The sequence below is a fragment of the Quercus lobata genome, chromosome 3 (assembly GCF_001633185.2).
Source record: "Quercus lobata isolate SW786 chromosome 3, ValleyOak3.0 Primary Assembly, whole genome shotgun sequence".
In the NCBI taxonomy this organism is placed as follows: Eukaryota; Viridiplantae; Streptophyta; class Magnoliopsida; order Fagales; family Fagaceae; genus Quercus; species Quercus lobata.
Genome location: NC_044906.1, coordinates 38,933,398 through 38,958,903, shown reverse-complemented (window position 1 = coordinate 38,958,903; position 25,506 = coordinate 38,933,398). Strand labels below are relative to the sequence as shown.

The following is a 25,506-nucleotide window of genomic DNA, read 5'->3' as shown; positions in this document are numbered from 1 at the left end:
CTTAATAAGGTGGAGGTTTATTAGTTGGAAATGGTCAAGGAATGCATATTTGGCAACACCCCTTGTATTCCGTGGGTTGAAGGTCTAAAACTAACGCCAAGGAGCTCGTTCAAATATGATATGATTGTGGCTAACTTGACGGTTCTATCTTAGCATATGTATGCCGAATTGTTTTTCTTTATATATGCCAAACTATAATATAAAATTACCAGTTGATATTCAGCTAGTCTCCTTTCTCTTCACCAAAGCTCTGGCTGTGTGTGTTCCAAGACTTGTGACTTCATCTTCTTTTCAAACGCAGCTAATCAGCTCCGGCTCTCTATGTTCCAGAACCTAAATGGCATCACCATCAACCCAAGCTGATTATGCTGCGTTTGAAGAGAAAGTGAAGCGAACGGTTTATCTTGATAACCTCTCACCACATATCACTGAACCAGTGGTGAGATCTGCTCTTAATCAGTTTGGGAATGTGAAGAGTGTTCATTTCATTCCAAATTACATCGAACCAAGGAACATCCCGCAATGCGCATTGGTGGAGATGGAGGACTTAATGCAAGCTGAAGCTGTTGTATCTATGACCTCCCACCATTATTTTATGGTGTCTGGGATGCCAAGGCCGGTGAGGGCTCTTCCTGCAGAAGTGAATATGTTTGATGATCGCCCGAAAATGCCTGGTAGAACAATACAGTGCCAATGGTTGGATGAAAATGATCCTGATTTTAAGGTTGCACAGAAAATTAAGGACCTTACCAAGTTAAATGCTGCTCAATCTGCATTCTTACTAAAGGTAATTTTCGTTGATTTGATATTATTCATTGCATTTTGTTTTATTACATGATTTTTTGGAGCGGATATTGAATCTATAATGCAGCATAAGTATGTAGAAGCAAAATCTATAACACAAAAAAACTTCAAGAAGAACCCGAGGCTTAGTAGGTAAAGAAAATAGAGAACCTCTCAAAGTAACTTTTGCTTTCTAGAGAATAAGATTCTAAATCAACTAGGAAAATGATCCTAACTCGACTAGAAAAGAGAAACAACATAAAGTGTTGAAAATAATTTTCCTCAAAATAAGCATAAGACTAGTTCTTGAATGTTTAACTTATTAGATGAATTTCTTGTTGTAGCAACAACTGCAAGAAGAAGAGAGTCTTGCAAAGTATCAGCAAGATATTCTTAACGCAAATTACAAGAAGCATGAAGTGATAGACAACATCATGGTTGATGGAACTGCTCGTCGCTTAGCGGACCGATATAACCTACGTTGTGATTGAAAGCTCCATTTGTGAACACATCTAAGCAGATGGTCAGCATTGTGTATATTTGTGTTACAAAAAGAACTACCGTTTACGTTCCTCAACTCTAGTTCATATCACTAGAACCACCAAGGTCAGAGGACACTAGAGTACAATTCTAATCCCTAACTATTGACCAATCCCTCTTTTACTTTCTTATGCATGTATTGTATTGCTTATCTCATGGTTTTGGAAGCAATGTTGTATTTCTATCTTTTCCTCTTAAGTCATAAGATTTAAAAAAAAAAAAAAAATCTGTCTTAAAATCTCAACAGTAAAAAAAGATCCTGGAAAATTAAGGAAGAGTTCAAGTTTTGAGTTGGAGCTGAGGTCATTTATTAGTTATTAAAATGTAAATAATAGATTGGTTTTTTAATATATATATATATAAAGGAAAATCGATTATAAAAATCTAAAGAATTTACATGGTATTTTCACAATTTTAATAAAGTAAACAGAAAATACACTAAATTTTCTAAAACTTAATGGACCGAGATAATTATAACTTTTAAGGGTCAAAAGTGTAATTTAGTCTAGATTATAATATAACTAAAAAGTGCCACATGCTATTTAGTAGGTCTAATTATTGTTATTTAGAGACTAATGGAAATTCTCTAAGTCAATCACACATTGACAAATGTCGATGTCTTAATTTAAAAATGACACATGCAAACTAATTTAGCATTGCCATATGTTACCTAAATTAAGAAATTTTGACAAATCAAATAAAGTCTTGTGTGGATTCTCAAAAAAAAAAAAAAAAGCCTTGTGTCACTTGAAAAACAAGGTTCAAAAGTCCTCCAATTAAAATTATGATGTGTCACCAATCAAATCAACAATGTATCATTAAATCTCTTCAAGACTCTTGTAAATAAACGCACCCATCAATCTCAAGGGAGGAGAGCAGAAGGTTTGAAACTTTGTCAAAGCGAGATACAAAGCCTACAAGAACTTCAGCGTTTCAAAATTGTTACAGGATTCAAGTTCTACAACCCAAAATAATTACTTCAACTAAATCTTCGAATATGAAAGACATTCATTTAAATCACCATTTTGAAATCTCTAAGTTCTACTAGATCAAATTCCAAAAAATCCATAAACTTCAACAACTATAATCAATCAAAGAATATTTTTAGATTTAAGCCCTACAACTCTGTGGAACTTCTACCAACAAAATATTCAATTATGAAGAACATTCAAAACACTCATGAATAACACAAAATACAAATGAAGAATGAAGAGTATCTAACAAGCGCACAATTGTAAATTTATCACAATTTCATTACAAAGATCTTTCAATTCACTTTCCAATCAAAGTGGAGGACATTTTGGGTTTGAATCAGTACTATATTTGAACAATTTTTTAATCAAAGACTTTTTTCTAGGAGATCCAATCAAAGGATTCTTCCTTTGTAATGAAATATAAATACTGAGAATTGTATCCGCTCATTCATTAATACAAATTTACATTTATGGAACATCTTCATTGTTTGAGATAACTCGTTCAAATATGATGGTTGTGGTTAACTTGTTGGATATCCATAGTAAAATATTTAACTCTTGTTAGTTTAGATGAATGAAATTGTACCACCGCACCTTTAAATGGTTGTACCTCTCCAGTCATTAATGGTCCATTTGAATTGAGAGAGAGAAATGGGAAATAGAGAAGAGTTGATTAGAAATTAGCCTAATATTCAGTTAATTCTACTCTATTCTCCCTTACTTTCGCTCCTTCCCCCTCAATCTAAATAGGGCATAAGTGCTTGGGCTTTAGGAGAATTGTCATAGTAACATATTGGTAAATTAGTATTTCTAACCTCCTAAAAAATTGAGAGAAATTTTTTGAAAAATATTGAAAAAAAAAAATAATAAAAAATAAGAGGCAAATATGGGCACTTGAGCTGAATTAATGAAAGAGTAATTTTATGACCATAAATTATTTTGCAATTTTTTTGCTACAATTTTAATGTGTCAAACCATAAATGATTAACTATTATTTACATATAAATTTAACCTTTTTTTTTTTTTTTCTCTATCAGTCATACTCTGTTATGTCACAGTATTCTACTATGTGACAGTTTTGGGGGTTGGGGGTTCTGCACTTCTTCTTAACTAAATAATCCACTCCGTTTTACTCGAAATAAAACTTGGCTTTTTCACTCCCCTCACTCGCCCTCTCTCTGTCTTTCACCCTCAAATAAATCCATCATCTCACTCAAACTTGCTCTCTCTCTCTCTCTCTCTCGTCTCCATCTCATCACAGGTAATCTCTCTCTCTCTCTCTCTCTCTCTCTCTCTTTAGGGTAGTTTCTGGGTTTGATTTAGTTTAGGGGTTTGATTTTATTTTGATTTGATTTTTCTGTGATTGTGAATGTGAATAAGTGCTGATTTATACTTAGGGTTTGATTTTGATTTTTGTTTTACGCATATATATGTGAGATACTAAGATGTACCATGTAACTATATGCAATATTATAAACAATGTAAGAAACAGGGGATTAGATAAGCTAGAGGATTTTGAAATCAGAATTTAGCAAGTGTAACAATCATGATGCTCTTCCTGTTAATAAAACAAAAAATGCGTAGGACGAGTCATTCTTAATGAAAATGCGTGGTTTTTGTAGAGACTCGAGGAAATTCAGAGTAACAATGGTGGAATGAAAAGGAGAACAGAGTAACTGAATTTACAAAGAGTAAATGCTCTTTATATAGAGCTGTACAATAAGCTTAGGCTTTTAGATCCAAAAATAAAAAGCCGAATATGATCAAGAAAACTGGAAGCGAAAGTTTGCAGAACGAAGAACAGGGAAGAAGATGAGGCTGACTTGTCCATGCGTATTTATCAAACACTGTGTTGTCAGCTTTAGTTAGTAAAACAATCGTCAAAACGATGCCATTCAGCTTAAGTGAATGAATTCCTATTTAACCAAAATTTCACCGTTTATGGGTCCATTTAAGATCCGTTGATTTTGATAAAATTGAAAAAATTTTACTGAAAATAATATAAATAAAAGTAAAAGTTAATTGAAATAGTATGAATAGTACTAAAACTGCTGTAGGATTTATAAATAGTAACAAAAATAATTTAAATAATAAAATAAGTTGGCAATTTTCATCATGCCAAACGTATACTATGAGTCTGTTTGGATATCGTTTATTGCTGAAAACTAAAAACTTATTGTTCAAAATACTATAACAAAATAATTTTTAAACAATAAATAATACCCGTGAGACCCAATTTTAAAATTATATTTATGTTTTTCAATACTTGCTGGTCCGTAAACAGTACACATAACCCACGGTAAAACACAAAATATCTGCCGCATTTGCTATGCAAATGCACACTATATTAACTCATACGCAGCCATTTTGTAGCTGAGCTGGAATATAGCTGTTAGAATCTTCTGTTCTTCTATCAATTTCTTGGTCACAACTGTCTAAGGTTAAAGTTCCACTAGGATCTCACGAGGCCTCGAGAACCACAAGACCAATCCTTGGGGTTTGAGTAAGAGAAAATTTAGACCCTTGAAGCAAACCTATCCTGATAATATTTGATTGTCAAAATCCTTTGATGTTACTTGGAAACTAGAAGAGCATTAACATTGAAGAATGCTAATGCTATATTTAAGGTATTTTTGGCATTTCATAGCTAAAAAATATTTGCATCAAAAAATGATATACCTCACTATTGCAAAATTTTTTGCAATAGTGCTACAATACAATTCTAAACTTAGAATTGTATTGTAGCACTATGCTAAAAAATTATATATATATTTTATTCCACCTCTTAGTTGAAAAAAAGTGATGATGTGAAAGAAATAATAAAGAAAGATTAAAAAAATAATATTTTAATGAAAAAGTAAAATAATAGAGTTTTTGGATGTAGAGTGTATTGTAAATGGTATGGTATGATTGATAAAGTAACTTTTTGGATGGTAAAATAGGATAGAGTAGTATTCTTCAATGCTGATGCTCTAAGCATCTGTCTCTTGGATCAATTGTTTAATCTAAATTTTCTTTGCATAATTTATTATTGCCCTTTCACTCTCGTTTATAATATATAAATATATATATATATATATATATATATATATGTGGGGCCCAAATGATTTACGGGCCAGGCCCATCTACCTGGGGAAAATCCGAAGGCCCAAGCCGAGGAGGGCTATAGCCCAAGCTCGACAAAATAGCCTGTGGATATCGCCGAGGACGGCTCAGTCCTCGGCAGACCCAAAGTCCCCCCCCTGAAGGAAGGGTAAAAACGGTATAGGACCGAAATCAGGGCGAAAGATCTAAAATATCCAGGGAAAGCTGCTCTCACTGGCATTCAATGCTCTGAACCTGACAGATCCGCAGTCTTAGGCTTTTACAACCATCCCCAACGAATTTGAATATGGGCTGATGGGACAAGTATCAATTTTGGAAAGGTTGACCCCATACGTGGGCGAAGGACAGTGGACGCAGGCGAGTATAAAAGGAAAAATAAGTAACCTAAAGAAGGGGTTGGGAAAAATGGCCAAAAACCAGAGCCTCCCAGCCCACCTCCAGGAGAAAGACTCCAGGGGTGTAGGAAAACTTAAACTGGTACGAACACCGCGAAAAACCCACCGCCTATCGATCAAGGCCTAGCCTTCCAAACCCACGCTCTACAAATGATGTTGTTAGGGGCCTTTTCACGTGCGAACCCGACACTGTTACGGTCCGCCACGAATCGCGTCCTTACAATTGGCGCCGTCTGTGGGAAAGGCTTGTGTGTTGGTATAGGAAGTGGGTTGATAGAGTTTCTTCGTTATATCTAACCGTTGGTTATAGAGTTCTAGTACAAAGTTCTGTTACGGACTACGTTTCTTGACTAGGGGCTTGGTTGAGGAGCTAACTCCCTTAAAGCCAAGGTCCCCAGTAAAGAGCAAACTAGGCGCGTGGTAACGTTAACCGTATGGATAAACTCTAGGGGCTTGGCTGTGGAGCTAACTGCCCTAAAGCCAAGATCCCACACAAAGAGAAAACTAGGTTTTGGACAGAACCAAGGCATTGCATAGTCCTCGGACTCAAGCCTCTGGGGAAACCAACTACCTGGATGTGGAAAACTAGGTTTTGGATAGAACCAAGGCATTGCTTGGTCTACGGACTCAAGCCTCTGGGGAAACCAACTACCTGGATGTGGAAAACTAGGTTTTGGACAGAACCAAGGCATTGCATGGTCTACGGACTCAAGCCTCTGGGGAAACCAACTACCTGGATGTGGAAAACTAGGTTTGGACAGAACCAAGGCATTATAGTCCTCGGACTCAAGCCTCTGGGGAAACCAACTACCTGATGTGGAAAACTAGGTTTGGACAGAACCAAGGCATTGCATAGTCCTCGGACTCAAGCCTCTGGGGAAACCAACTACCTGGATGTGGAAAACTAGGTTCTGGACAGAACCAAGGCATTGCATAGTCCTCGGACTCAAGCCTCTGGGGAAACCAACTACCTGGATGTGGAAAACTAGGTTTTGGACAGAACCAAGGCATTGCATGGTCTACGGACTCAAGCCTCTGGGGAAACCAACTACCTGGATGTGGAAAACTAGGTTTTGGACAGAACCAAGGCATTGTATAGTCCTCGGACTCAAGCCTCTGGGGAAACCAACTACCTGGATGTGGAAAACTAGGGTTAGACAGAACCAAGGCATTGCATAGTCCTCGGACTCAAGCCTCTGGGAAACCAACTACCTGGATGTGGAAAACTAGGTTCTGGACAGAACCAAGGTATTGCATAGTCCTCGGACTCAAGCCTCTGGGGAAACCAACTACCGGATGTGGAAAACTAGGTTTTGGACAGAACCAAGGCATTGCATAGTCCTCGGACTCAAGCCTCTGGGGAAACCAACTACCTGGATGTGGAAAACTAGGTTCTGGACAGAACCAAGGCATTGCATGGTCTACGGACTCAAGCCTCTGGGGAAACCAACTACCTGGATGTGGAAAACTAGGTTTTGGACAGAACCAAGGCATTGTATAGTCCTCGGACTCAAGCCTCTAGGGAAACCAACTACCTGGATGAGGAAAACTAGGTTTTGGACAGAACCAAGGCATTGCATAGTCCTCGGACTCAAGCCTCTGGGGAAACCAACTACCTGGATGGGGAACCAACTATTTTAAAAAAAAAAACTATGGCACATAAACCTCAAAATTCATCCGAAGAGAGCTCCGCGTTAACAGATGGGTTAATACCTTGATTGCGCGGATTCCTCGGTCCACCCTCTGATCCCCCAATATCAAAGGGGTTGATGCGATACGGCGTAACATATTATCCAGAAGCACAACCAAAGCCCCTCGTTACTCGGCTACCCTCTCGAACAAATTACTTAGAGTTTGTCGTACTTGGACATCGCTCTTGTATGCATCGCGTAGCACTCAGCCGTTATCCCGGTTAGTTCCAAGAGTTTAATTTATTTGATGACTAACCTTGTTATGTTTGATAATATTTGTAAGTCTAAACTAGTAGGAATCTGTGTTAAGGCCTTTCTCTGCCTAGAATATCATTAAGGGCAAACTCATATTTAATATTCATGCATAAAGCAGTGGTTACGGAGAAGAAAGATATGTATAGAGAAATAAACACATATTTTATTAAGACAAAGGAACAGTACAGTGTACAATGGAAAGCTGAAACAAAGCCTACATCGAAGCTAACTACGTAAGTAACGAAGAATACAAGAGAGTAAAGATAAAGCCGAGGAGGCAGTTCAGAGGAGAGGTTGGCTACTGCCTCGAGACCTTATTCCCCCTCCATGCTTTTGCACGCCCATAACTCAGGCAGCAAAAGAACCCAACTTGGGGCCTGCACCGGTACAGAAAAGGTGCAGGAAACCTGACCTCAGGCTAACACCATCTACAGAAAAGGTGTAGGGAGCCGGAAGTTGGGAAGCCCCCGCAAAAATTTGCCTGCTACAAGGCAGACGGCGTTGATGGCGGAAATTCCTTTTTCTGACATACCAAAAATCTGGCATGACCAGAACCTGCTTCGGATTTTGACTAAAAGAAGGAGGAATACCATCTTCCTCCTGTCAAGGCGGAGGACTGGCTTGAATCTGTGCCATCCTTGTCCATACCATATCACCTTGAGGATTCGGTGCCTCTGAAGCACGCGGAGACCTTTCATCCCTATCCAAGCCTCAAACATCTTGCTTTGGGGCAGTGGCACTAGAAAGAGAGATCGCGGATATGGAAGAAATGTAGTTCTGAAGGGAACGGGAGAGTTCATGTGCAAGTGAAGTGATCCCCTATCCCATTTATACCCAGAAGTAAACCGATGGCATTTAATTCGCGCAGCGTCCCAAGGAACGCTACAGACAAAATGTCTCTGACTCGATTTCCAACGTCGTCTGCAACCCTGAGGATAAAGGAGTCTCGAGAGGGTGCACCTCGAACACTGGGACGCCAAAAGGTACCGCGTGATCAAAGGTTATGGAAACACCTCTTAATTTGTGGGCCCAGTAAATTCGCGGCCCAGGCCCGTTCAGCATATGGGCCCGGACAGAACCAAGGCCTTGTATGGTCCTCGGACCCAAGCCTATGGGGAAACCAAGTACAAAAAATTATAAAAATTACAAGTTTTGGACAGAACCAAGGCCTTGTATGGTCCTCGGACCCAAGCCTATGGGGAAACCAAGTACAAAAAATTATAAAAATTACAAGTTTTGGACAGAACCAAGGCCTTGTATGGTCCTCGGACCCAAGCCTATGGGGAAACCAAGTACAAAAAATTATAAAAATTACAAGTTTTGGACAGAACCAAGCCTTGTATGGTCCTCGGACCCAAGCCAATGGGGAAACCAAATACTTGGATAAGAAAAGGTTTGAATCCCGTAAGATGGGTTACTTGGTAAAAATGTCAGGTCACTTCATCCACGGCTTAAACACCATAAAAGGTTAAGGCCAATAAAGGTGTAAGGAAGGGGGTGGAAAGCCCCAGCACTTAGTCATATAAAAAGGCCGCTCATTTGGTGGGTGCTATATCTTCAAATGGTTATTCCTTACATGACATCAAGCCTTCGTTTCTCTCCTCGGCTAGCATGGGGTAAGTATTACTCTTCACTGATCGGCCTTATTATGTCAAGCATTTCTATTAAAGTTATGGCGACGTCTTTTTATTATCAAATCTTTTGGTCTTAGCCGTCATTGATTTAGATGCTATATTAATATGCCGAGCAGCGTTTGTAGATCCAAAAGAAAAAAAAAGCATAGAGACAAAACATGCGAAATAAAATAACAACGATTTTTATTAATACGAAAAATTATTACAATGTACAAAGAAGGGCTCGAACGAGCCTATACAAAATGCGAACTGCCTAAGCGATAGTTACATCCGTAGTACAGATAACTAAACTCCCAGGCGTCTTCTAAACTCGTTTTCAAAGTCTCTCCAATCTTTGCCTCGATACTGCTCATATAATGATAAGAACCTTCTTTGGGAAGAAATGGCGGAGAGGGAAATAGTAAGGAAGAAATCAATGAAGAAGATGGAAGAGATGAATGAAGAAGATGGAGGACATGAGTAAAGAAGGAGGAGAAGAAGAGAGAAGAGATGAAAAGAAAGAAAAAGGAGCAAAAGAGGGAGAAGTGAAAGCACCAAGATGGAACTGGTGCTGGGAAGACTAAGAAAGGGAGATGGAGAATAGCTCCAGTGAAGGAAGAGAGGAAGAAGTAGAGACGCTTAGTCCCGGCCTCGATCCTGACTCCCAACACACTGGAGCCATACTAGGTATACTCATAGGAGAACGGTGGGTACTGATGATGGGTGTTCTCGACTCAGTCACGCCGAAAGTTTGACGTGACGAGTCCCTGCTTCGGATTTTGATTGAAAGAAGGGTGAGGTTGATTTTGAGTCTTCGCCATCCCTGTCCCGATCGAGCCATAAGGAGCTTTATTGGAACATGGCGTCTATGGGAGGGGTTTGGCTCCTGCATCACTCGTTATTATGATAAAGTGTATCACGATTTAGTTTGTGGACCAGTGGGTAAAATGAACCCTCGGGGAGGCCAAATATTTCAAATCTCAGAAAGATGAGAAGGAATTCTTTACAAAAACAATAACCTCCGCATTTCCTTCTTATACTGAGGGTGGAGCGGGAGACATTTAATAGGTTCAGATATCCAAAGGAATCTGCCAACACGAACATGCCGGTTCCGTTTCCCCACCCCATCAAAACAAACCGCCGAATTAAAGCAGTCTCGTAAATAGTGGTCATTAAAAGCACGTTTTGGCATACCCAAACGATAAGAGCGCATCAAGCGCGAAATCAAAAGGCTGCCTCATAGACCGGCGCGTTTCTTGGACAGATGAGGAGCCGCCAGTATTATTAAAAGGCCAAATTGATTGGGCCGTAGGAAGAGGTTTGGCATCACCAAAACCCCCCTTTCCAACCAAGAGGTTGGACAGCCGGGTTTTGAGGGGCTATTGTGGGGCCCAAATGATTTACGGGCCAGGCCCATCTACCTGGGGAAAATCCGAAGGCCCAAGCCGAGGAGGGCTATGGCCCAAGCTCGACAAAATAGCCTGTGGATATCGCCGAGGACGGCTCAGTCCTCGGCAGACCCAAAGTCCCCCCCCTGAAGGAAGGGTAAAAACGGTATAGGACCGAAATCAGGGCGAAAGATCTAAAATATCCAGGGAAAGCTGCTCTCACTGCCATTCAATGCTCTGAACCTGACAGATCCGCAGTCTTAGGCTTTTACAACCACCCCCAACGACTTTGAATATGGGCTGATGGGACAAGTATCAATTTTGGAAAGGTTGACCCCATATGTGGGCGAAGGACAGTGGACGCAGGCGAGTATAAAAGGAAAAATAAGTAACCTAAAGAAGGGGTTGGGAAAAATGGCCAAAAACCAGAGTCTCCCAGCCCACCTCCAGGAGAAAGACTCTAGGGGTGTAGGAAAACTTAAACTGGTACGAACACCGCGAAAAACCCACCGCCTATCGATCAAGGCCTAGCCTTCCAAACCCACGCTCTACAAATGATGTTGTTAGAGGCCTTTTCACGTGCGAACCCGACACTGTTACGGTCCGCCACGAATCGCGTCCTTACAATATATATATATTATTTTATATATTATATTATTACCCTTTCATCCACAACATTATTTTTGGAATGACCAACAAGCGAGTCAAGCCAAATCACCATCAAAAACAGTGATTGCCATGACCAAACCATAACCAAGACAACACATGATTTGTACACTTAGGCATCAAAGTTGAGCTAAATTTAGAGATTAATGTGACGTTAATGCCTATTTCATTCTATATTTCTTTGTCTTCTTGTCATTGAGGAAAGCCTTATTTATTTCTGAAATTATTTGAGTGGATCAACATTAGCATTGTTATGCAACATTTTGTTTCTTTTAAATCAGATCCCTCTCATTGATTTTCAAAAATAAATAAATAAAAAAAAAGAAAAAAAAAGATCCCTCTCATTGATTTTCTTCTAATTTTCTTAGCTACCAAATGTATCTCTCTATCCCACTTTATCTCTTGTTCATTTTTTTTCTCTCCTCGTCGACCAAGCAACTTTTAGATATTCCAAGTCCTTGGGGTTCCTTGTCTAATAAATTTTTTTATTTCCTTTCAATTTAGAATTTGTTTGGAATCCGTTTATTTTGCTGAAAATACTGTAGATAATGAAAAAAGTTAGCTGAAATAGTGGACCCATAAATAATACCAAAAAGTACAGTGAGGCCCATGAATAATAGCAAAAATAAGCTGAATAGTAAAAAAAACTGTCTTTTTAATTTAGAGTCAAACGCACACTTAGCCTTCGTTTGGATAGTGCTGAAAAGCACTTACGTCTGCGTTTCACTTTTTTTTTTTTTTTTGAGAAGAGTGTTTCATGTGCACTGTGGATCCCGTGCAAGAAGAGAAAGCAAAATTATGCTTTTTCGGTGGGTCCCGTGCACTGTTCATGGGATCCGCAAGTACTTTATTAAAAAAAAAAAACTTTAAAACTGGGTCTCACAGTACTATTTACACATTCAAAAATTATTTTGTTATAGTATTTTCATTTTTCAGTTTTCAGCAAAATAAGCGGTATCCAAACAAACCCTTAGTGTAAGTTTAGATAGAGCTGACAACGTGGGGCGTTTTTTCGTGGGTCCCGTGCACTGTTCACGGGACCCGCAAGTATGGAATTCAACCAAAAAAAAAAAAAAATTTTAAACTGGGTCCCACACGACACTCTTTATATTTAAAAATTATTTTGCTACAATGTTTTCAGTTTTCAACAATAAGCGGTATTCAAACAGACCCTTAGTTGGGAAAAAACAGAGAACTTTTGATGGTGCAGTTCATGAAATCAATGAATCTTTAGTGAAAGCTTGAAAAAACAACGATGACTTTGTCTTGTGACAAGCTTCCAGTGAAGTTAGAGATTGAGGATTCTCTAGAAGAAGAGCACGAACTACTTAACAATTGGTTGAGATTTTTTTGGTGAAATTCCTGGTAGAAGCCTTTTCAATCATTTCAAGAGGTTTTGAATTTCATTTTTTTTTTTTTAATTTTTTGGTTTAGGGAAAATATAAGAAATTGTGAGAAAATTGTGAAACTTACTCAAATATGAGAAACCGTATCAAAATAAAACCTAATCTATTTATTTTGCTTATTTGAGTGACTTTCACTCTTAATTCAATAGTGGGCCAAAATGGGTAAATACCCTTAATGTTAAAACTATGTAGCAAAATATCATTCTTTTGAAACAATCTAGCGAAATACCCTTCTTTTAAAACTCGATTTTAGGGAAATCAAGTTCTACATGGAACTCAATTTTCTTATTCTCGAGTTCCTTGTGTTTTGTGCCACAATGGAGGTTGCTAACATGACATTTCAGATTAAACAAGTCCATGTAGAACTCAATTTTAGTAAAATTGACTTTTGTACAATTTTTTTTTTCAAAAAATGGAACTTGATTTCTAACTCAATTTTCATAAAATCTAGTTTTGTACAGAGTGCCTAGCGACTCACTAGTGGGTTAGCCTACTTGCAAGGATGGAACTAGGACTCAGAGTTAGGAGGAGCAAAAGTATAAACAAATTTTTTTTTTTTTTGTAACTCCAAATAAGCATTCATTTAGAAGAGAAATGTTGTTCACAATATTTTTACTACATTTTCACAACAAAGTAAGTGATAAGTTATTATTGGTTGTTATGAATGGGCGAAAAAGTAATTTAAGTTGTGGATTCAAATTAGAATCAATAACAACTTACCACATGTGATTTGTTGTGAAAATGTTGTAAACTTAGCACTTCTTAATTTTGAAAGTTAAGCTTTTTTTTGGGTGTCTTGTGTGTTGTCAAATGTGTGTGGGTGTACACTTAGACTAGCTAGAATTGGCTTAGGAATTTTTTATTTTATTTTATTTTTGGCTTGTGTTTTGTGTGGGTTTGTTTTGGGGTGTTGTTTGGGCTTAAGTTTGTTATTGGTAAATTTTGTTGTTAAGCTTGTTAAATTTATTTAAGCTTCTAGATCAATAAAATTTTTTATGGCCTTTAAAAAGATCAATAATATTGTTGAGAGGGCAAAGTGCAAATTTATTGAAACAAATTGCTAAGATTAACACATACATACATACTTACATACATATATATATATATATATATATACACACTAAAAAAAATTGAAAAAAATTTGGGGGGGCAGTGGTTCTGTCACTGCCTACTTGCGACCAGTCCCTATGGAATAATGGTGCCCCTCACATTCAATCTAGCAACTTGATTCAGTCACCATACAGTTGGCAAAGGCACTGTATTAAGCAAAACTTCAACCATCTTGAGACTAATCTCATTACAATAAATCCCACAAAATATAAAGAAATAAATTTATGGAACTTGGTTGAACATGCCTTTGGAACTCTTAACCCATTTACAATACACCTCCAACTCACACCTTTACTACAAGAAAAACGCCTTTTAGTGATGAAGAATTTTTTACAGACCCAAACAACCCTCTAAAAAACCCCTATTTCTGAGGGCAAAATGAAGCCCTCACAAATATTTGGTAAAGTGTGAAACATTTGTGACCAACAAGAAAAACTATCGCAATTATGTTTTGTAGTCATCACAAATGTTAATATTTTGGTGGAAAATTTTCCCTCCATATTATTTGTGAGGGATAATTTAAAACCTCTTGCAAAAAGTGTATTATTTGTGATGGTTAAAAAAATTTCGTCACTAATACTAAATTATTATTTGTGAGAGCCAAGATCGACCTTCAAAAATAATCATTAAAATATCAAAATTTTGAAGGGAAATGTTCCCACTAAATTATTTCTAAGGGACAATAAAATTCCTTGTAGAAAGTTTATTTTTTGTGTGGGTTAAAAATATGCTCACTAATACTAAATTATTTGCAAAGGCTAAGATTGACCTTCGGAAATAATCATTAAATAGTGAAATTTTTTGGAGATAAATATTTTCATCAAATTATTTGAGAGGGGCAATGAAAATCCCTCATAGAAAGCATATTATTTGTGAGGATTATAAAAATGCCTTCACATGTAATAATTTATTTGTGAGGACTAAAATTAGCCTTTGGAAATAGTCATTAAAAATATTGAAACTTTTTGGAGGAAAATTTTCCCTCCAAACTTTTTGGGAGGGAAATTTTTGATGGAATCCAGACATTTCCTCCTTTGGCTCACCAAAAATTGGTCTCTTCAGAATGGAGAGAAAATAAAGGAATAAAACTAGCTCAATTGGTTTTACAAAATTAACCCTCTTCTCTATTACAAGCTTCCTTTCTTTCTCATTCGTTTTGGTCTTTTTATTCATTTGCTTTTGTCAACTTCCATCTCTGTGCCGCAAATTAACGTGCAGCTTTTTCTTTTATTTTTTCTTCTTTGCTAAATGTGCCTGTGTATGGCTGTATGCTATCATGGTTGTTTTTTTCAACTGGGCATGGTTGGGGTTTTTTTTTTTCCTTTTATTTTAATTTATTTTTTTAATTGGTCATGATTTTTGTTTTAATAAACTTGGTGGGATTATTATTTTTAGTTAATCGTTTGTTTATTTTTTAATTGAGCACAATTTTTTAATAAGGGCATAAGAGTCAATTTATACCAACTTCATTTTTTATCCTCTAATTTTTCTTCTCATCCAAAAAAAAAGAGTTTTTTCATCTTTCCATCCTCCCAACCAAACATGTATAAGAGAAAACTAAATTTTTTCTATCCTCCTACTTTTTTATCACTTTCCCATTTTCTATCCTCCCATTTTTTCACTCTTCCAACCAAACAGACTCTTAATCCCAAAATGTTTTTAGGTTGGCTATGGATCGACCCTCAACAAATTAGTCAAAATTAGTTTTTTTAGCACTAATTCATCAAATTAACCTTGATTTGGTTGGTTTCAAATCAATTTATTTTAACTGATATTCAAATATAAAAGGTCTTAAATTTATCGGATTAAGCCCTAAACTGTGTTGATCCGACCCTAATTGATTCAAGTTGAATGAAAAAAAAATGGTAAAAGAAGACAAAAAATAAGTTCCTCAAAAAAAAAAAAAAAAAGACAAAAAATAAAAGGTAGCAATATAATTTTTATGTCATCGGAGATGGTATTTTATATAATTTTAGTAATATTTTATTCTTTATTTATTATATCATTTTGTTATTCATTTTTATATAAAATAATTTACTAATAGTACAATAATTATTAAATATTGACTCATTAAAAGATAAAATCTCATATAAGTTAATAATTTCAAATATAGAGCATACAAAATAATAAAGAAATCTTGAAATTAAACAACCATGATATAAAAATATTGTTTTAAAATTAAACAAGTACAATCATGACAAACTCTCTATTACTCTTCCTTTGAGTCATCCTCCAAGTTATTTTCGACCCCTATGTTATTATTTGGGTTGCATTCTCCATCTTCAATTCTGCTAGTACCATCCTAAAATAAATGTGTGGTTGCACAATTTTCCTGGCCCAAACTCTATTGGTTAGGCCTTGGCCCAAAGCACAACCCACAATATGTATTTGTAGAGAATGAGTCTAAGAACTTGGCCTCAGTGAACCTATTCGGTCTAATGCATGGATAATATTGACACCGAGAATGGAAGCACCAGAAATGAACTCTCCTTCCTGATTCTATTCCTTTTTGCTCTCACTACAATTTTTCCCATCCCCTTCTCTGAGGGACTTTTTTACATTATATAGTTCTTCTCCTATCATCTCCACTTTACACTTGTTGATCATCCAAGCATCTACTTGAGCATCTGTCCCATCAGCCGCCCCCATCCCTCCCTTTGTGAGTTGCAGAGGCCAAGGCGGTACTGTTCAGGGGTCTTTTCCTCATTAATTCGGCCAAGAGGGTGGTTGGGGCGCAATTAATGTGGTGGTAGCCTTTGTCAGATATTTTGGGATTTTATTCATTTTATATGTGGGGAGGATGAACGGGAGTGAGTGGAGAGAGTTTTCTGTTTGGGCTTCGTGATGTCCGAGGATGAGTTACTCCTCGGACAGGTTTCCGTGACGTCATTGGGATTGAGCAGCGCTTCACACGTGGTTTTTCTTCAGACAGGACGCTCCTCGGACGGGCCTGAATCTGGAATAGCCCATCATATTTGGGCCGGGCCCCACAATAGCCCCTCAAAACTCCGATTTTTATCTCCTTCCGAGGAGAAAAAGCGGGGTTTTGATGTCAGTGGAAAGATGGAAATAGGGAGAGTCGTTGAGGCGCGCGTGCGAACCGCTACTTTTGACGCGCTACAATTTACGAGGCGCGGCCATTAACTTCTGGAGGCGTTATGTTCCCTTCATCCAACGGTGTGGCGTGGATCGAACGGCCATCATTTTTTTCCGTATTTTTAGGCAGGAGTGATCTTTTCTCTCTCCTCTCGTCTATATAAGACGTCAGAGGGGTTCAGTTACTTTTTTTTATCTGCGTTTCCTAAACCTCCAAGGACTCCAGAGAGCTCCAGCGAATCCCAGAGATACACGAACGTTTGCGTCCGTTACGCCATTTTGCCGTTTCCGTGAAGCGTTTTGCCCCAAAAAAGATTTCCAGGCGATCCCTTGAGCGTTTAGTGAAGGTATCGGTACGTTTCGTTCATCTTGCCGTTTCAATTCCATCCTCGGACTCTACTTTTCTTCTCAGTCTTTACTTTCGTTTCCTCAGTTCAGTTCAAATGGGTAGATTTCAGAAATTAATAAAAACTCCAGCCACCATGGAGGCCTTTAGGGCTAAATACCACATTCCCCCGGGGGTTGGGCTGCAGTACTGTCCTCTTGAAGGAGTATTGACAGATAGAGGTCGTTATCCCCATGATTGCTTTCATAAAGGGAGGGATGACACTTCCCATGCGTAGGATTACAAGGGACTACCTGTTCAACCATAGGTTGACGCCGTATCAGTGTGCCCCGAATATGTTCAAGATACTAGGCTGTGTAGATGTCTTAAACGAGCGGATGAATCTAGGCCTCACCTGGCATGATGTGGTTCATCTGTATGAATGTCACCGCATCGGGGAGGATGGGTACTATCTTAAGTCTCGGAACGAGGACGTTAGGTTGATCTCTTGTCTCCCAATATCCAATAAGACCGTGAAGAATGACTTCCTTATTGCTTCTGGGGAGTGGTTTGACTATTTTCACTGTCCAACTCGGGCAGGAAACCCAGGTGCGGCGTTTTTAGGATCGGTCCTTTTTTTTGGGGAAGGATTTAGTATTGGGGGGTTATTACATATATATATATATATTTTTTGCTTTCCCTGTTATTGGAAGACTTTGGGAACTGACCCTATTTTTCTTGGTCGTTTGCAGATAAGGTTCACGTTGCTCCTCGGATAAACTTTGTGAACGTGCCAGCGTTGAACTACCTTCTTAGGTCGGAGATCTACGTTTCCGAGGACGGGCAGTTGCGTGCTGCCCATCTAGTTTTGGGCTATCAACCTCTGAGCAGCGCTTTCCAGGCTATCGGTCACGCCATAAGGGCTGGTAGTCCGAGGTTGGCTAGGATTGACGTGTCCCGGGACGGGTTCTTAGCCGACCACGATCTGCCACCAGTTGTGTTGCCCGGTGTTAGAGATCCCTACCTGGCCGAGCAGCTACCTCCGCCGAACGAGCCTGATGTTGCTGTTCAGGCTGAAGAGGAGGCTGAATCATCTCGTCTTTCCCTTGAGGACGAGATAGACGAGTTTCACTTTGAGGAGGAAGTTCAGCAAACCCCTTGGTGGAACTTTCCGATCCTGAAGGAGAGCGGGATCGACATTCTGCAGTAGGTGTTCCTTCCATTGTTATCTGCTCGGACGATACTTCGGACGAAGAGACACAGCTCATGGCAGGAAAGGGAAAATCCCTGAAGGAACTGATGGCCTCCCGAGGGAAAGGTCAGTCATCGAAAGGACCCTCCCCCTCGAAAGTCAAAGCCCTTCCCCCTGTGGTCCCTCAGGGCATTTCCGAGCCTGGCCTTAAGATTAATCCGGACTTGAAGAAGAAGAGGCCGGCTGACATCCCCGAGGAGGGTGAAGTGGTTGCCCAGCCGACCAAACAGCAGAAAACCACTCGTGCCCGAGGGAGCGGACGGGGCAGTTCCTCGGAGATGCGGGACGAGGAGGACACCGCTGAGGTGCGCGCTGCTCCGCGTACATGGAGCCCCAAGTTGGAGCTGGATGGGGTTTCCATCCCCTACAATACCTCGGTCCGTGAGTACAACCGAGGCCGGGCAGGGTATGTGGCCGAAGCCTTAGAGCAACCCCTGCTCCTTCCCCGAGATATGGAGGCTTATAGGCGGTTCTCTCAGCCCGAGCTCTTCCTATCCCTGAAAAGGGATCTCGCAATGGTAAGTAATCCTTTCACTGTTTCATTGGTTTATTTGACCTTGTTAGATTAAAGCATTCTTGTTTCGTCTGAAGATTACTCAGCAGGTATTTGTGGCTGAGGAATTTTGTCGCAGTAACAACAGCCGGGTTGAGGTCGAGAGCCAAGCTCGGACGGAGATGGAGAAAGCATTGGGGTCCCTCAAGCATGATCATGCTGAGCTCATGAACAAGTTCAAGGACTCGGAGAACCGGCGCAAATCTGCAGAGTCTGGTTTGAAGAGTGCCGAGACCCAGGCAGAGGACTAACGCAAGGAGCTGCTCACGACCCAGCTTAACCTCGCCACCGAGAAGCAGGCAGTGCAAGACCTCAAGGTCGCTCTGCAAAAAGTCGAGGACGAGCTGCGGCGGGTCAGAGAGGAGGCCCAGCTGATCCGAGAGGCTACAGAGGCTGAGAAGAATGCCGCTCGCTAGCTCGGTGCCGAAGAGACGGAGGCCAGGCTATCCGAGGAGATCCCCGAGGTATGCCGGGAGTATTGCAGCATCTCATGGGTGCGCGCCCTTGATGCTGCAGGAGTTCCCGCCGATTCGGCGTTGAGACAGCCCGAAAGCATCTTCTATCCTCCAGAGATCCGAGAACGTCCTGAGGGTGCCCAAGCGGTCTCCGAGCAGGAACTGATGGAGCCCAAAGCCGCCCCTATGCCTGATATGGCGAAGGATCCTACCGCGGACTCTTCCATCGAGGTTCCACCCCCCCAGCCCGAGCAAGCAGAAGATCCCCCTACTAAGGCTTAGCCCCCCCCTTTTTTTTTTTAAATGAGAGTCGTCCTAATTTTTCATTCTTTTGTGAGGACCTCTCTTTTTGATGTACTCGGAATACTAATACTAATACAAAGTGCTTGTTTTGCTTACTACAAATGTATGTCAGTAACACTGTTATTTAAACACTTGCAACGATGTATATATATGTAAATGGCAACAGAAAAATGGGTTTTTGGGCTGTGCACTTGTGGGTTGCGATGGCGCCAAACTGCGCGCCCGCGTTAGGATGATTTCCTTTAAGTAATTATCACCCAACCTATCATGAGTAATAATTTTCCCAAGTCTGTGGTCCGAGGAGCCACGCAGGACTTGGGTTCTGTTTAAAACTATGAGTAGTTGTTTTAAGTATTAATTTCCCCTTAGTCTGTGGTCCGTGGAGCCATGCAGAACTAGGTTCTATTTAAAACTTATAAGAATCGTCATGAGTAATAATTTCCCCCAAGTCTGTGGTCCGAGGATCCACGCAGGACTTGGGTTCTGTTTAAAACTATGAGTAGTTGTTTTAAGTATTAATTTCCCCTTAGTCTGTGGTCCGTGGAGCCATGCAGAACTAGGTTCTGTTTAAAACTTATAAGAATCGTCATGAGTAATAATTTCCCCCAAGTCTGTGGTCCGAGGAGCCATGCAGGACTTGGGTTCTGTTTAAAACTATGAGTAGTTGTTTTAAGTATTAATTTCCCCTTAGTCTGTGGTCCGTGGAGCCATGCAGAACTAGGTTCTGTTTAAAACTTATAAGAATCGTCATGAGTAATAATTTCCCCCAAGTCTGTGGTCCGAGAGCCACGCAGGACTTGGGTTCTGTTTAAAACTATGAGTAGTTGTTTCAAGTATTAATTTCCCCTTAGTCTGTGGTCCGTGGAGCCATGCAGAACTAGGTTCTGTTTAAAACTTATAAGAATCGTCATGAGTAATAATTTCCCCCAAGTGTGGTCCGAGGAGCCATGCAGGACTTGGTCTGTTTAAAATATGAGTAGTTTTAAGTATTAATTTCCCTTAGTCTGTGGTCCGTGGAGCCATAAACTAGGTTCTGTTTAAAACTATAAGAATCGTCATGAGTAATAATTTCCCCCAAGTCTGTGGTCCGAGGAGTCATGCAGGACTTGGGTTCTGTTTAAAACTATGAGTAGTTGTTTTAAGTATTAATTTCCCCTTAGTCTGTGGTCCGTGGAGCCATTCAGAACTAGGTTCTGTTTAAAACTTATAAGAATCGTCATGAGTAATAATTTCCCCCAAGTCTGTGGTCCGAGGAGCCATGCAGGACTTTGGTTCTGTTTAAAACTATGAGTAGTTGTTTTAAGTATTAATTTCCCCTTAGTCTGTGGTCCGTGGAGCCATGCAGAACTAGGTTCTGTTTTCTTCTTCACCACCACAGTGTTTGCTAACCATTCAGGGTAAAAGACTTCTTTAATAGCCCCCGCTCTCTTTAGTTTTGCCACTTCGTCTCTTACGGCGCTGGCGTGTTCCTTTGAAGGGCGTCGGGGTGGCTGCTTCTTCGGAGTGGCAGAGGGGTTGACGTGCAGGTGGTGGCAAATAAGGCTAGGATCTACGCCCGGGGCATCGTATGCGTCCCACGCAAACACATCGATGTTCCCTCTGAGAAATCCGACCAGTTCCTCTTTCTCTTGAGAAGATAACTCAGAGCCGACCTGAAAAAACTTCTCCGGGTCGCTGTTGACAGCGATCTTGTCCAAACTTTCACACCTTATCTCCTCGGCTAGTCCATCGTCTTGCCCTGCTGAGGCGGTTGATTGCTATAAACTTTCAGGGGCCGAGGGCTCGGCTTGAGGCCGATGTAAGACGGCAGCCACCATACACTGCCTGGATACGGCCTGATCTCCTCGGATCACTTCTACTTGCCCCCTGGATGGGTACTTCACTTTTTGGTGAAGTGTGGAGGTCACGGCTTCAAGGGCATGGATCCACGGCCTTGCAACTATCGCGGTGTAGGGTGAGTATGCGTCGACCACGATAAAATTCACCTCCACCACTTCAGCCCCGGTCTGCCCGGGTAGTCGGATTTGTCCTTTCGGCGTAACCATTCTTCCCTCAAAGCTGAGAAGAGGGGAATCATAAGCTGCCAAATCTTCTGGCTTCAGGTTCAGCCCCTTGTATAGATCAGGGTACATTATCTCTACCGCACTTCCCGAGTCCACTAGCACCCTTTTTACATCGAAACCCCCAATCCTTAGCGTGACTACCAAGGCATCATCGTGAGGTTGAATAGTTCCTCTCTTATCCTCGTCCGAGAACCCCAGTATCAAGGAGCTTCCCTTTTTTGACCTTTTGTATTCCTTTTGCCTGCCCTCGGAGGGGAGCCGATCAACAGCCAGCACCCTAGGGATGGGTGGCCCCGTTCTTCCCGGTGTAGCGAGGATGACGTGTATCGTCCCGGTGGGGGGCCTTAAGGTCACGTCCTTTCGAGGCTCTTGTGTTGGTTGGCCGGGATAGCCACTCGATGGGTGCAATAGGTGACGTAACTTTCTTTCTCGGACCAGCTGATCTAGGTGATTCCACAAATTCCTGCAGTCCTCAGTAGTGTGCCCATGGTCTTGGTGATAGTGGCAGTATAGGTTCTGGTTACGTTTGGAAGAGTCTCCAGCCATCTTCCCCGGCCACCTAAAATAGGGCTCATCTCTTACTTTCTCCAGTAACTGTTGTACGGGCTCTCTGAATATGGCATTCACTGTTTGCAGGTTACTCTGCCCGGCCTGTTGCGAAAAATCTCTCCTCGGCTGACCAGGGTTGTGCCGTTCCGACTTGAAATCATTTGCTTTGGGGTGGATAACCTTCTCCTTTCCCTTTCCTTGCAGCTGATCTTCTTCCACCCTTTTGTACTTGTCTATTCTATCCCTCAGCTGATCAACGTTGGCGACCGGTTTACCAGTGAGGGATTTCCTTAGGCCATGGTCGGTGGGTAGGCCGCTTTTGAATGTGCTGATAGCGACAGCATCATGGTTATCATCCAGGTCATTATATACTTCCCAGTATCTATCGGAGTATGCTTTCAGAGTCTCTCCCTCGTGCATGGACAAGGACAATAGCGAACCGAGGGGCCTGGGGACTCTGGTGTTGGTGATAAAGCGGGAGCAAAAATCCCTAGTGAGCTGCTTATAAGAGCTTACGGAATTTGTCTTCAGGCCGTTGAACCACCTCATCGCCATTGACCCCAAGCTGGACGGGAAGATTTTACACATGAGGGCTTCGTTTTGCGAGTAGATCGCCATCTTTTGGTTAAATTGGCTCACATGCTCTACCGGGTCTGATCGACTGCTATAGATGGCGAAGGCTGGTTGGTTGAACCGTCGAGGCAGCTTAGCCCCTTCAATTCTATTCGTGAAGGGGGACCTTGAAACCTGATCCAACGCCTTCTTCATGGCGTCGTTTCCCGACCCCTTGCTAGATGTGCTCTCATACTTCCGCACAGGGCGTGGTTCCTTTTCGTAGGTAAAGGTTTCACTTGGGGGGGTCCTTGATCTCTGTCTGTAACTCACATCCTCAGCATTAGAAGATTCGCCTGAGTCAGAGGGAGATTGTCTTCGCCGCACGCGCCGTAACTCCCTTTTTAGGTCATCTATCTCTCGCTGCATGGCCTGGTAACTATTTCGCCTCTGAGACACGTGACTTCCTATCTGAGTGTGACTCTGGCTTGTCCGTATAGTATTCACACTTCCCTCACGATCTCCCCTGTGGCCGGGGTTATTCTGCCTCTGGGACTCAATGGGTTGTGTTCGCTGGGAGTTAGCCTGGTGAGGATTCTCCTGGTGCGATCCTGGTTCTGCCATGCCTGACCGTCGTGCTAGCTGATGCCCTAGTTCTTCCCACAGACGGCGCCAATTGTGGTTGCACAATTTTCCTGGCCCAAACTCTATTGGTTAGGCCTTGGCCCAAAGCACAACCCACAATATGTATTTGTAGAGAATGGGTCTAAGAATTTGGCCTCAGTGAACCTATTCGGTCTAATGCATGGATAATATTGACACCGAGAATGGAAGCACCAGAAATGAACTCTCCTTCCTGATTCTATTCCTTTTTGCTCTCACTACAATTTTTCCCGTCCCCTTCTCTGAGGGACTTTTTTACATTATATAGTTCTTCTCCTATCATCTCCACTTTACACTTGTTGATCATCCAAGCATCTACTTGAGCATCTGTCCCATCAGCCGCCCCCATCCCTCCCTTTGTGAGTTGCAGAGGCCAAGACGGTACTGTTCAGGGGTCTTTTCCTCATTAATTCGGCCAAGAGGGTGGTTGGGGCGCAATTAATGTGGTGGTAGCCTTTGTCAGATATTTTGGGATTTTATTCATTTTATATGTGGGGAGGATGAACGGGAGTGAGTGGAGAGAGTTTTCTGTTTGGGCTTCGTGATGTCCGAGGATGAGTTACTCCTCGGACAGGTTTCCGTGACGTCATTAGGATTGAGCAGCGCTTCACACGTGGTTTTTCTTCAGACAGGACGCTCCTCGGACGGGCCTGAATCTGGAATAGCCCATCATATTTGGGCCGGGCCCCACAAAATGCATTAAACATGAGATAAAATGAAAAATTACTCTAAAAATAAGAAAATATAATGCAACATAATATCATAATCTAATCAACAAGGTCTAATTCTTATACAAAAAATTACTATATAAACCTGTAAGGACTCAATTTGTAATGATCCCAAACTGGTATTGGGTTCGCACGTTTAAGGCCCAAACAATAAAATTTGTAGAGCGTGGGCTGAAAGGCTAGGCCTTAGTCACCGGACAGTGTTTGGTCATGGTGTTCATGGTGGATGCACAGAGGTGAACTTAGCGCATCTAATAAGACTTTTCCCCCGGCACGGCCTGAGCGGCTCCAGTCCTTAGACCTCGTCCGAGGAGTTTCATGTTTTTATTATTCTCCCTTTTTTAGGATTCAATGGCTTGGGAGACGATATGCCCCACCCCCCCCCCCTTTTCCTGAATTGCTTTTCTTTCCTTTTTATACTATCATTTACCCTTCCTCCAACGTCCACGTGTAGGTTCAGCTTTTCAGAGCTGATACTTGTCCCATCAGCCCATACCCAAAGTGGTTGGGGGTGGTTGTAAAAACTGAAAAGTATTGCTCTGTCAAGTGCAGAGTATTTAATTGCAGTAATGACAGCCTTTCTTTTGTCCTTTGTCGCCATATTGTCCACGAGTCCTTTCTCCATCAATGTGGAGGTGTTCAATTTTTCCTTAAATTGTTCCTATACCGTACTTGCCCTTTCTTTCAGGAGCGCTTTGGGATGCTGAGGACAGAATCATCCTCGGCTATATTTTTAGGCCATTTGGACTTTCACTGTATGTCCTTGGCAATTTCCCTCCTCGGCTCGGACCTTGGGCCTTAACACAAAGTGGGCCGAGGTCATAAGTTCTTTGGCCCCACAAAACCAGTAACTTTAAAAAAAATAAAAGCTTTAATCCTTTTTTTTTTTTTTTTTTGAGAAAGAAACTGATGGATTTTATTAATGTAATTCAACTACATCCAATTATAAAATCGAAACAATATGTGATGGGATATTTTCCATCCATACTTGAAAATCTAGTATGCATAATGCATTTTTAGCTAGACTGTGAGCAACCCTAT

The 25,506-nt window shown here is 41.0% G+C and overlaps 1 protein-coding gene across 1 annotated transcript; it reads left to right on the top strand.

Annotated features, from left to right (window-relative positions):
* The first annotated feature begins 226 nt into the window (after nucleotides 1-226).
* LOC115979364 lies at nucleotides 227-1,488 on the top strand. Its single transcript, XM_031101387.1, has 2 exons — nucleotides 227-787; nucleotides 1,128-1,488. The coding sequence occupies exons 1-2, from the start codon at nucleotides 338-340 to the stop codon at nucleotides 1,272-1,274; spliced, it is 597 nt and encodes a 198-aa protein (XP_030957247.1). The 5' UTR covers nucleotides 227-337; the 3' UTR covers nucleotides 1,275-1,488.
* The last annotated feature ends 24,018 nt before the right edge of the window (nucleotides 1,489-25,506 follow it).